Raw genomic sequence first — 13,464 nt, forward strand, 5'->3', positions numbered from 1 at the left:
GCCCCCGGCGACTTCACTCTTCCTTCTGGTTGAAGAGTAAAATCGCTGCTTCAGAGTGGCCTTCCCTCATCACCCAATCCAAGTCAGGTTTCCACACTATTCTCTCCCATGGCGCTCTGTGCACTGCCTTCAGTGGGCCCAATCATCGCTTCTCCTTACTTATTTAGCTGTGTGACCATCTGTATGGTTCCTATTTCCCTGACCAGGCTGTAAGCACACGTTTTTTTCAACATCATGTCCCCAGTGCCCAGCCCTGAATATCGCAGAGTAGGTATTCAACAAATGGTGGCTGAATGAATGACTTGCCCAAAGTCACTCGTAGAGGCTGGGTTCAATCCTATTCCAGGTCTGATGTTCTTTCTTCTAACACCATACAACCTTCCATGACGGAAGTCCAAACGCCTTAGTGTAAACCAGAAACTTGATTCCAAGGATAGGGATGGATATTGAGCCATGAAAGGCTGGTCATTTCAGTAAGAGAGATGACCGTGTCCATCCTACAATTCTGGGACCCTGGGGTCATCTGGGGGCTCTGGCTGCCCATCATTCTCAGCTATTCTCATAATCATGACTCTCAAGCTCCCTGAAACGTTGTGTCAACTCTTGTGAGTGATTCCACCTGGAATCGGCAAAGCAGATGAATGGCAATCTCCGAACTTCATGAAAGGCAGTTTATATGGGACACTGAAAATCTGTAGCGAAAAACTTTGCTCTGAAGAACCAGCTTGTCTTGCCAGGCCTCACCTGGAAGGCCCTTCGGATTCTTCTCCACCTGCCCACATCCTGCTTGGCCTTTGGACCCCCGGCTCCTTCTTCCTTCCTCCTGAAGTATCCTCAGCTCACAGGGATTTCCTCGTCGCCTGACCTGTGGCTCTTACTAATGTAAATCACGAACACAGCAGCCACCACCGGCTGCCTTTGCCATCCATTATACTGCTGTCTTAGCTCCATAATGCTTTTCATCTCTTCTGTCTTCCCAGCAAAGTTCTCTGTTCCAGTGGAGCACAGCCCTACAAAGGCTGACAGCACATTTGCAGATCACTTGCCGAAGGCCTAATCCAACTTGCAGGTGCATTTTGTTCTGGTTATGAAGTGGTTTTAAAAACTCCTTCTGTCATTTTTGAAATATGAATTTCAACTTTCAGGCTGAGTCACCTCTGCTCTAGGTTTACCACAGGCCCCACCATTCTTTACTGTCTCACGTTTGTGCTGTTTCGTGTGTGTAGTGTCTGCCGGGCCCCTCCAGGTATGCAGGCTTGTGGCCCGCCATGGCCTTGCAACCAGTCCTGTGCGGCACATTCTAGTTAACCAGCAGACTCCACAGCCGCCTCCAAATGCCACTCACTCCCGCTTCTCATTCTAAAAACAAATCTTATCCTAAAAGCCTTTTTCTTCTTCTATTTTCCTGCTCTCTTCCTTGGAAGCCTGACACATCAATGGAGGGGAAGAAGTGTTCCTCTTCTCTCCCTGAACATCTTCCCCAGGGAAGGAGGAGAACATGTGCCAAGGGTAAAGCCTGGGAGGCTGACTGCTGAGAAACAGATCTGAGACATGGCTCCTGGAAATTTCCTAGACAAGACAAGGAGGGAATGGAGCGGGCATTTCTCACTGTATCAGAATCTCTCGGAGGGCAAGGGCTGCCTTACTTGCCACTATCTCTGGGATCTGGAGTGGTCCTGGCCACAGGAGGCACTGTACGAACACCTGCTGGCTTTCCTCAATAAAATCTAACCTCTAAGACTGGTAGTGGAAGGAGACTGCCTGCTTGGGGGGGACCCTAGATCTTGGATCCTCATATCTACTCCCCAAGATTCATTCTCCTGTGGGAATGCTGACCAATCACCACCTCTACCAAGTACAGGGAAACTGGCAGCCCCTTCCCAGGTGACAATGGTCCTTGCACCAATGACCTTGAAGAATATGGGTGTGATTTTATTAAGGGCACCAGTAGGTTTCCTCACAGGCACCCAAAATCTGCTTAATGGCATTGCTTAATGAGCATCCATGGATGGTTCAGGGCAATCATTCGTGGAGTGTCCCCACCCACTGGCTATCCTAAGTTCAAAGGAGCAGCCTTCACTAGCCAACCAAGTAATTCTCTGAGCAAAGATAATTCTAGAAACTAGTTATATGTAACATACGATTCCTACTGCATAATAGATTCTAAACATTCACACACAGTGAAATAGATGAAGTCGAGTGTGAAGTATAACATATGAACTGATTTTCCATTAAAGAACTCAGGCATAACTGCGTGGAAAACAGATTTATGCCGGGGAAGAGGCATTCCTCGTAGAAGGTAAAATCAAGTGGACTCTGACAAGGAAGGGCTTTACGTGTTAAACTTCCAGAGCCGAAATAAAGGCCAAATCACTAATTTCACACTTCAAGTTTATGAAGGGGAAAAAGAAATACTAGAGGTATTCTCTGAAAATAGATATCTTTCTTCTCTCCTTCCTTAATGGAATTGTATGAAGTATCCTATCAATCACACCGGGAACTCTACATTACAAACGTGGGAGCTGACACTAATACAACGCACCTATGGAAGGAGACACCAATGTAGTGAGGGTCACTCCATCTGTAACAGCCCCCAGAGGCCAGGGTCAAGATCTATATTCAAATCCTGTATAGTATTGGTGGTATCGTGGTGAGCATAGTCAACTTTCAAGTGTCGTCACTTATTAGTTGTGTGACCTTTGGCAAGGTTGTGTTTCTTTGCCTGAGTCTGCTCATCTTTAATATGGGGATAACGAACAATCCCAAATGTCCATTGCCAGGCGAACAGATAACCAAAATGTGGTATGTCCATACACTGGAATATTATTCCTCAATAAATGTAACAGGCTAACAATACACACAACAACCTAGATAAACTCAAAATGATTACAGTGAGTGAATAAAGCCAGACACAACAGCATATGTACTTATGATTCAACTTACGTAAAACTCCAGTAAATGCAAACTGCTCTATGGAGGCAAAAAACAAGTCAGTAGTCGCCAGGAGATGAGGAAAGGTGGACTGGAAAGGGGCATGAGAAATTCTGGAGAGCGCTGGAAACGTCCCATCTTTGATTGTGGCGGTGTTTTCATGGGGGCATATACACCTGTCGGAACTCAAAGTGTGCATTTTAAATGGATTCTGTTTCTTGTACGTACATTAGACCTCAATGAAGGTGATTTTTAGAAACTTTCTCCCGGGTTTGTTTCGAGAATTAAATGAGTTTGGTAATGAGCGGTGATGGCAGCGATACTGGGGGATAAGGGACAGGAGAGCAGAGTGCTCTCTCGTGAGTCAGACAACCAGAGCTCCTCTTGGGGTCCTGCTGTTTTGTATGACGATCCCTGAGCTTCGGTGCTGTAACGTGTGAAGTGAATGCCAGGCTCGGACGAGACGGCCTGCAGAGGTGACCAAAGCTGTAATCGTGCACTTCCAATGCGATGGCGCCTCAGTGACAGCCAGCACGACTTTCTAATAACACGCATGTATCACGTGTGTCCACTTCAGGTTCAGGGGGAAAGAATGCTGCACTGTTTAACAGGTACTCCTTGAAATGTAGCATTTTTACACATTGAAAAAAAATGGAGAAAGAAGAATTTCAGAAGCCCTTTGAAGGGAGGTAGAAAGAGGTTTGAGGTAGGGTGGGGGGGGGGGTCCAGAAAAAGATACCAGTTGAGTAAACCTCCTGTAGACCATGAACTTAACGAGCACCTCAGAGTTAGCAGCATTGTAATGTCCACGCACACTGCTGTTTGTCCACCCACCAGCCTTGTCAAAGTCTGGCAGGGCCCCTGCGTCCCTGAGTCCTTTGGCATATCCCCGGATCACCCTGCCGTCCTGGGCAACCAGTGGCCAAAGCCACTGGCTGTGAGGACAGCCAGATCAAAGGTGTAGCCAGCAGCCACCAATCACGGAGCCCCCCCCCCCCAGTGCAGCACTGACAACGCAGGTACTTGTGGGGGATGACACTTGGGGGACAGAAACGCAGGGGACCTTTTTTAACAGGGGCACTGGGGATTATTAGTGGGTGGACGAGCTTGGCAGCGACACGGAGTTTAGTGAGGAGAGCAAGGGAAGGAGATCTGGTGAAAAAGAAATGAGCTTGTCAATAAGAGATAATAGAAAAAGCAGAGTCAAATGCTTAAGAGTGATGAAGCCATGCTCTAAATCTCAGAGTGGAAGCTAAATTCCTGACCTCCAGTGACTACCTTTTTACCTTAAAACCCCTTTGGCATGAGATGAGGCAGAAGTACCCTTTCATACTTCCTGTCCATTCCTGTCCTCAATCCTGACTTAGGAAGTGCTACAGCAGGCCTGACGGACTTTGGTGTGCAAAATACTCATCCAGGGAGTGTCGTTACATTAATACCAATCTATGGGCCCCAACCCCACCTTCTGATGACTGGAGGCCTGGGAATGTACACGTGAACCATTATCCCAGGATGGGTCACGTGTCCTACAGGCCCCCAATCCCGTGAGGCAGGTAGTAATCTAAGCTTTCTGGATTTAATGCTCCCTTTCACTTTGTGGTCACATGCAAAGGTTAGTTACGGAAAGCGCTGGGGCCCCACCTGTAGCCGTGAGAGAATAACCAGCACTGGGCCTACCTTCCTGCCAGGAACAACACTGGACACTGGAAATGATACAAGATACAACTGTGTGCAGACTGCGCACAGTAGGAAGTGCAGGGCAGTGATCCCTGAGAAGGGGAATGTGTGGGCCTTACCATTCACCCTGGCTTCCTGCCTGGATGTATTATTTCCTGGACTCTGGCCCAGGGAGGGGGATTACCAGGTGGGGCGTGGAGATCTTGTGGAGGAGCCAGAAGTCAAAGTTTAGGTAGGTGAGGGTGGCTGGAACCGGAGAAGCAGAGGATGAGAGAGAGGAGCTACGCAGCAGAAGGCCGCAGCAATCTAGACTGACTACCCTCTAAGCTGTGCATGTATACGGTCAAGTTCCGCACGGCTGGACAGCAGATCACTACCAAGAAAGTGTGAGGGATACAATCCCACAGCTTACAGGGAACCGGAGAGGCTGAGCTCCTTCCAGGCAGAGCGGACAGTCCCGGCTGAACCACCAGGCAGGGACGCTGAGGATCTTAATGTTTAACTTAACTCTATGGAAAAAAAGAGAGAGCAAGAAAGAGAGAATATTCTGTTTCTTTTTCCTCTCCATGTAAATTTTAGAATTAGTTTGTCAATATCCAGAAAATAACTTGCTGGGAGTTTGATTAGGACTGCACTGAGTTTATAGTTGTTAAGAACTGACATTTTGACAATACTGTCTCTAACAATTTTTTTAAGTTTATTTATTTTGACAAAGAGAGAATGAGAGAAAGCAGAGTAGCGGCAGAGACAGAGAGAGAGAGAGAGAGAGAGAGAGAGAATCCCAAGCAGCCTCCCCACTGTCGACAGAGCCTGATATGGGGCTCAAACTCATGAACCATGAGATTATGACCTGAGCCGAAATCAAGAGTTGGATGCTTAACTGACTGAGCCACCCAGATGCCCCTAAAACTTTAAAGTATTAAAAAAATAAAGTTAGCTGTAGACTTGCCCTAATAAAGCTTAAAAACAATTCTCAAAATGACCAAGTTGACTAACAAATATCTTAACTATCTCTTAAAACAGATATAACTGTCTCCTAAAACAGAAACAAGATCCAGACACTCAACATAGCAACATATGTAATGACCAGCATCCAATCAAAAACTACTAATCATGTGAAGAAGCAGAAAAACATGTCTTGTACCCAGAAGAAAAATCAATCAATAGGAAGAAACACAGGAAACACAGAGATGATAGAATTAGCAGAAAAGGACTTCAAAACAGCTATTACATATAAAGGCTACTGTCAAGGATGAAGCAAAACATAATCAAAATAAGGAGATAAATGGAAGACACAGAACTGAATGGAGCTTCTAGAGCTGAGAAATACAATATCTGAAGGAACGAATTTACTGAATGGTCTTAATGTCAGATTAGACACCCTAGAAGAAAAGAGTAGCTACATAGCGGTAGAAACTCTCTAGACCACAGAGTTTAGACCAAACTGGAGAAAAACCTTACTTAACCTCTCTGTACTTTAGTTTCCTCATCTGTAAGACGGGGAGAACAGTAGCATCTCATGGGGTCGCTGTGATGATTACATGCTCTAACACATATCAACTGGTGGAACGGCACCTGGTAGAATAAACACCTGATGAACACTAGCTATTATTGCTGTGGTCGTTGGCCACAGAAGTTGGGCCAGTCCGCAGTGGGAGCACCCGGGAGAAACATCTGCGTCCGAGAGGCAGCGGGGAGGGGAGGGGAGACACGTGAGAGCAGAGCTGTGGAGGGGAAACCTGGGGGTGAGGAGCTCCAGGCAGAGGGGGCCGCACTCTCCCAAGGCACGGGGACGCGGTGCCACAGGGTCGCTGCGGCCCAGGAAATGCTCTGGGGGCTGCGGAGCCTCTCTGGAAGCCTTTTCTGATTTCCTCCAAAGGCATCTTACCTCCTCCGTCATCTGATCCGTCCAAGCTCTGCTGTCTGAGGCGGTGACTGCCCCCAAAAAGAAGGAAAGAAGAAAATCAGTTTCAGACACAGAAAGAAACCACCCAAACGGCCACTGTATGCGTCCTTTCTCCTAGATGAAAACGTCTCTGGACCCTCTTTCCTCCATAAACTTGGTCAGACCGAATTAGGCAACCTGGTCTGCCACGTGCGGCCAGATAAGCCGTGCACAAGCCGTGCAGTGCCCCATCCCACAGACCATGATATGGATGCTCCTCTCACCCCCGGGGGGGACCAATGTCCAGTGGCTCGGCCTGCACACTCTGTCTTTGCCTAGAAACCTTCTTTCTCCCTCTTTGATAGAGGTCTGAGGACAAGGCTGGGTTCAGGAAGCTGTTGTTGCTTCTGCCCCCCTGTATCAATAAGCAGAACCCATGGGTCAGCACTCTGCTACCTGCACACCTAATTCTAAAAACCACAAGGTGGGAGGGGGACATGGGCATCAATACCAGGAAGGTCAAGACCCCCGGCCAAGGAAACAGAGTTAACTGAACACTTGACTCAATGTGCATAACTAAAGGGGCAGACTGCAGCCAGATTTGTTCTACTTTCTAATGTTAAGTCCAGCACAGGCCGGACAGATGATGACCACCAAGACTGAACGGCTTGCAAAGGTCTCCAAATGATGCCACAAGAATGCTGGAGACATACTCTTCTATTTCTTCAGAAGCCCGCCTTCCTGACCTGAAAAACAGAAAAACAGGGTTTGTGAGAACCACTAGACTCACGCACTGGTGGGGTACGTAAGAGACGGGGTTTCTTGAGGGCAAATTACCATATTCCAAGTGCTTTATTTATCTGTACTTCTCTTTCTAGAACAAGGCCCATAACCCACACGAGAGAATTACTGACACTGGAATGTTTCTCTACAGGGGAGGAGCAGAGAGAGAGGGAAAGAGAGAATCCCAAGCAGGCTCCACACGGTCAGCACAGAGCCCGACACAGGGTTCAAACCCACACACCATAAGATCATGACCTGAGCCAAAATCAAGAGTCAGGCACTCAACTGACTGAGCCACATAGGCACCGCTGTAATGCCTAAGCTTATTTCAGCATAATTCCAACTGAAATCGTTGAGTTCAAGGGCAGATTGGGAAGTTCAAAACTCAAAAGGATATAGACAATATGGTACCTCCTTTCAACAATTAATGGACCAATTTATAGAGCACTTTCTTAGGGTTGAGGCCTTGAGTCTTATTTGGAGCTTTAGTTGTTAGCGTGTGTAGCTTCCAAGGAGCAAAAAGAGTTGAACTGGCCACACAGATCAAGCCAGAGGCTCTGGGCCTCTCTGTAGCCTCCACTTGAAGAATCAGAAGACCCTGTGAGTGATGTTGGGCAAGCAGTGCCCTTACGACATTCCATGAGGACAGGAGGTGTAAGTACATATAGATGCTTATCTAAGGCTGTGGTTCTCAAACTTCTACGTGCATAAGAACCATCTCGAGGGGCGCCTGTATGGCTCAGTCACTTAAGCATTTGACTCTGGATTTTGGCTCAAGTCATGATCACAGTTCATGAGATGGAGCTTCATGTCATGCTCCTCGCTGACAGTGCAGAGCCTGCTTGGGAGTTTCTCTCTGCTCTTACCTTGCATGCACACACTCTCTCAAAATAAACTTTTCTTTTTTCTTTTTAAAAAATTTATATATTTTTAATTTCTGAGAGAGAGAGAGACAGCATGAGCAGGGGAGGGTCAGAGAGAGAGGGAGACACAGAATCCGAAACAGGCTCCAGGCTCTGAGCTAGCTGTCAGCACAGAGCCTGACATGGGGCTCAAAACCACGAACCGTGAGATCATGACCTGAGATGAAGTTGGATGCTCAACCGACTGAGCCACCCAGGTGTCCCTAAACTTTTCTTTTTTAAAGAATCATCTGGGAAGCTTATTAGACATGCAGATCACTGGACCTGGCAGAGAGAGCTTTCTGGATCAGCAGCTCTGGGAAAAGTGGAGCTCGGGAAGATGCATTTTAAACAAATCCCCAGGTAATCCTAACATAAGCTGATCACTACTGACACTGGGAGAAACACTTATCTAAAGTCTTCTAAATGAGACTGACAAAATGTTGACAATTATTCAAGCTGGGTGTGTTGGGTACATGTTGATTACTTTTCTGTATGTCTGAAAATTTCCACCGTAACAAAGGTTTTGTGTGTGTCTGTATTTGTGTTTTAAATAATTCTTTCAAGTCAGAAATCAACTGGGGAGCCTGGGTGGCTCAGTCGGTTAAGCGTCCAACTTCAGCTCAGGTCACGATGTCACAATTTGTGGGTTCGAGCTCTGCGTCAGACTCTGTGCTGACAGCTAGCTCAGAGCCTGGAGCCTGCTTCAGATTCTGTGTCTCCCTCTCTCTCTGACCCTTCCATGCTCATGCTGTTTCTCTCTCTCTCTCAGAAATAAATAAAACATTAAAGAAAAAAAAAAAAAGAAGAAAGAAAGAAATCAACCACCATAGTGAGCATAGGCAAAGGGCGGTGGTGAGGTCATAATGGCCAAGAGTCAGCATGCATAAGAAGGCCTTCAACAATGCCTTGCCAGCAGAGCTACATGGGAACGACCCTGCAATTTCCGCAAAATCCAAATGACCCCCACCCCCATCCTAAGCATAATCAGAAATTAAGCCCAAATTTAAGTAGGCTACTTTACATGAAATTCGGACCACCCCAACTGCACTGTTAAGGAAGGAGAAGAGGAGGGAGGGAGAATTTTGGCTTCTGCTGGGAAGAAGAAACAGGTAAGGACTGGAGGGAAGAACTCTAAGGGCATCTCTCAGGCTGTAGTTTTTGACTCTTAAAGAGGAAGTAAAAAGACTAAGCAAGTAGGGAGGGGCAGGAGGGCAAGTGGGGCAGAAAAGGCAGCAGGGAGGCACCAATGGTAAGCTGTAGAGGGGTGCCCAGGGCCTCGTCACCGTGGCGCTGGTGGACGATACTGGTTTCAATACTATCCTGAGTCAAGAAAATCCTAAATGTAGAGCAACTAGCAGCTGCCAAAGCCACCTGTTTGTGTGGGAGGATAGAAGGCTCTACTCTTAGCTCAGGCACATTCCCCGGGACCCCTACCTCTAATTGTTCTGGTGAAACTGAACTTTACAAACCCACCATCCAAATGCCTCAGTAATATGTCACCAACGGTAGAAGGGCTTGGATTATACAGGGTCAGAAAAGAACAACGGATTAAAGAGGTCAGGGAGGCCAGCCGGCACCTGCCTTTTGTACATAAGAGACACAGCATCTCCAATTATTCCTAAGAGTTGTGATGACACTGTTCCTTCCTAAGCAATGTGCTATGGCCAAAGTAGCAGTGATTTTGTCTGAAGGAAACAATAATGGTAACACTAATCTTCACAGGAAGGCTGATAAGCTGCCATTTATCCACTCAACATCCAAAAACAGGGAGGAGTTTCACATTCAGTGTAATTGCTGCTGAGTTCACATCCTACTCTCTTCACTGCAGGGGGAGCCCAAGGACCCTTTCAAATCTCATTTCACCCCATGAGAAGGAACAAGATCAAAATGGAGCCCTCAAGGGATGTCTGGGTGGCTTAGCTGGATAAGTATCCGATTCTTGATTTCAGCTGAGATCATGATCTCATGGTTCATGAGTTTGAGCCCACATCAGACTCTGTGCTAACAGCGAGGAGTCTCCTGGGGATTTTCTCTCTCTCTGTCTCTGTCTCTCTCTGCCCCTCCCCTACTCTCTCTCAAAATAAATAAATAAACACTTTTTTTTTTTTTTTTTTTTTTAATGGAGCCCTCAGGGAGCCTAGGTGGCTCAGGTCATGATCTCATAGTTCATGAGTTCGAGCCCTGCGATGGGCTCTGTGCTGACAGCTCAGAACCTGGAGCCTGCTTCGGATTCTCTGTCTCCCTCTCTCTCTGCTCCTCCTCCACTAGCGCTCTGTCTCTGTCTGTCTCTCAAAAATAAATAAACGTTAAAAAATAAAAATGACTAAAAATAAAAATGGAGCCCTCAAGAACAGAGGGTAGGGAAGCCCTCAGGTGGCACATTCTCTAGTTCTCTCTCATTTTCTCTCTCTCTCTCTCTCTGCCAGAAATAGATTCTGAGCAAGCCTTCTGCTCAGGGTATATGGAAAGGCCAGTGGGAAGCTGGGCAGGGCCCTGGAGAACGGACCACGGATGCCTGGCCCTGGATAAAGCTGAGGGCTTTCAGCCTCGCCTAGGAGTGTGTCAGTTTGTCTGGACCACAGTGGTGTTTATTTTTGCTTTGGTTTCAGCATGAATTTGTTGCCCAATCTGGGAGATTTTGTACAAAAATCCAGATTTCTGAATTCTTCAGATACGAAGCCTGCGAGGCTGGGCCTGACTTCCCTCACGGAGCCTGAGCCCCAGCCCTCCCCAACACCCAACAGGGTCATGGAGGAGGGTCTTTATCATTCAATCTGCGCTGCTGGATCTCAGAGTAGAGATTAAGAAGCAAGTGAAGCATTTCTTGTAGCTTCTCAGCTACCAAGAGCAAAAAAGCAAAAGGAAGGCCAGGTGGGAAGACTGTTTTAGGACCAGTGGCAGTGGTATGTATGTGTCTTCGGAGGAATGTGAATTCGCAATTCATCCATATTTGCACCTCAGTAAAAGCATTTAAGGTGCTGTTTTGAAATACAATCCCACCCACTTCACAGATTTACTTCACCTGCCTGGCTCCCAAAGGCACCTCAAGTCACACATTGACAGAGCCCAGCATAAGGACACAGACTCTAGCATGATGATCTTCAACCTATAGGTCATGACCTGCTGTGAGTCATAAAATCAATTTAGTGGATCCTTGCCAGCCTTTCTGGTCTTTTCCTTTCTCTTTTTTAACAGCATAGGGTAGAACAGAAAAGAGGGTGTCCTGCAAATAGTAAGGGTACGTATTACGTAAACATTTCTTCCCAGTTTTATATACAGACAAACCCAGTCATGATGTAGAGTCTATTTTTTTTTTTTTAATGTTTTATTTATTTCTAGGAGAGAGAGAGACAGCGTGAGCAGGGGAGGGTCAGAGAGAGAGGGAGTCACAGACTGAAACAGGCTCCAGGCTCTGAGCTGGCAGTCAGCACAGAGCCCCACGCGGGGCTCGAACCCACGAACCGCGAGATCATGACCCAAGCGAAAGTCGGACGCTTAACCGACTAAGCCACCCAGGCGCCCCTGATGTAGAGTCTATTTTTAAATTGTTGGTGGCAGGTTAAAAAAAAACAAAACAAATACAGTCATCTATCACAGTGCAATAGGGTGAGGTAACTAAAGAAGGACTTGGACTGAAGTCCTGCCTCCCACAGACCGCAGGAAGGTAGAGGCTGAGGTAGAGGGCTGTGGGTTCGGGGCCATCTCCTCACAGACATACTCCTGAAGAAGCAGTGTGACCTGGTCCAGCCTCAGTGCAGGCTGTCCCCGGGGCTGTCGTCGGCTCTGCCCTGGGCTCTTGGTCTCTTACTGCACCCCTGGCCCACGTGCCTTCTTTCCCAGAAGTGGCTACAGGGCGCAGGGGGTTGGGAGCCTGACCACCTTACACAGGTGGAAGGCTCCTCAGTTTTCTTCCCCTTGCCATCTGCCAACACTAACGCTAGCTCAGCCTGGCTCTGGGAAAGAGCTAAAGCGGGTTTCAGAGGCGCTGTCTGACAGAGGGGGCCATGGAGCGCCGTGTCACGTGCTTCATCCAAGTCACAGAGCGAGTCAGTCATGAGGCTGCCACAAAGAGCCCCATCTCCTGACCTGCACGCTAAATTCCAAACACACTGGCCCAAGCCTTTTCCAAAGCAGGTGCCTGCTGGTTTTTCAGATGCCCCTATGACGAGGGAAAACAAACCCTGACCTTGATAGGGAAAAATTATGTTATAAGATGGCCGACAGGACTGACAGGGAATTCCAGTCCCTGCCTGAAGACTCTCCTTCTGGATTCTTCTTCCTGTCCTGCTTACTGTGTGCATCCAATTGCCACTAACGTGGAAGCAGCAGACTATAAATTGTCCCCCGTGCTTATGCCGGGAGCTCAGATCTTTGGAGAGACCGTCTCCCCTGAGCCCATCGATATAAATAAACCTCCAGCCCTCCAAGATCTCAGTGCCGTTTGGCTCCTCTGTCAGCGATCCAGCCTGGTTCCATGAGGCCTGGGGCACCCAGACACCTGTATGCATTTACCGCACAGGCCGTCCGTTCCTGACTTCCCATACTTACGGAAGGCAAAGGAGGGTACAGAGAACTGAAAGCTGGAAAGATCCTTTACCATGACAGTTCTGAACCAGTGGTGCACAGGAGAATCACCGAGTTTTTTTGTCCCCCCCCGCCCCCCGTGTCTATGTTCTGAGCCTCACCCCAGGCCACCCGAGGAAGTAATTGCTAGAAATGGGACCTGGTCACACGTATGAGAATCAGTGCCCTAAACCTTACTTCAGATAGTGTGCTGAATGACAGGTACTGAGCAGCGAAATGGAAACCTTGCAGCTTTTCCTGTTGAGTCACCCGCTGTCTTCTAACACCAGTGTTAGTGAACTCTGCCTTGACCTAAAGGCTGAAGGGAGGCAGGAAAAGAATTCATAGCTGAAGCCTCCACTCCTGAGGGATCCTGATCCGGCTTTCCTGAAATGCAGACAGGATTCCACGGTGTCCGCAAAACTTGAGCAGGTGCTCTTCGTCTCGGCAGGCCCACAAGCAGTTCAGATCCGATTAGAGATGCTCGTTCAATATTCAAAATGTAAAACACAGAGGTTGCTGAACCAGCGCTTTGAAAAGTTAATTAAATGCCAGGTTTCTTTTTAAGAGCTACTCCATCACTTGCTGATTGCTTTGGCCATTTTGCAGAATGGAGCTGTAGCTCTGGACAATGACGGGAATGTTCTCCTTCACCTCCCACCTTGTGAGGACAGTGTGACAGGAGCCAGGGCACTTGGCTTTCTGCTCTCCCATGAGTGA

At 47.7% G+C, this 13,464-nt stretch overlaps 1 protein-coding gene across 2 annotated transcripts in view; it reads right to left on the reverse strand.

The window, feature by feature from the left end:
- IFT43 (intraflagellar transport 43) overlaps positions 1–13,464 on the reverse strand; it is an 82,044-nt gene that overhangs the window by 15,873 nt on the left and 52,707 nt on the right. For both annotated transcript variants that reach the window (XM_077750671.1, XM_077750672.1), the window contains exons 4-5: positions 7,207–7,239; positions 6,497–6,543 (exon numbers count right to left, since the gene is read on the reverse strand). In XM_077750671.1, coding sequence (XP_077606797.1) covers positions 6,497–6,543; positions 7,207–7,239 — 80 coding nt within the window. The remainder of the gene's footprint in view (positions 1–6,496; positions 6,544–7,206; positions 7,240–13,464) is intronic.

Source organism: Crocuta crocuta, unplaced genomic scaffold, assembly GCF_008692635.1.
Source record: "Crocuta crocuta isolate KB4526 unplaced genomic scaffold, BGI_CrCroc_1.0 scaffold186, whole genome shotgun sequence".
Taxonomy (NCBI): domain Eukaryota; kingdom Metazoa; phylum Chordata; class Mammalia; order Carnivora; family Hyaenidae; genus Crocuta; species Crocuta crocuta.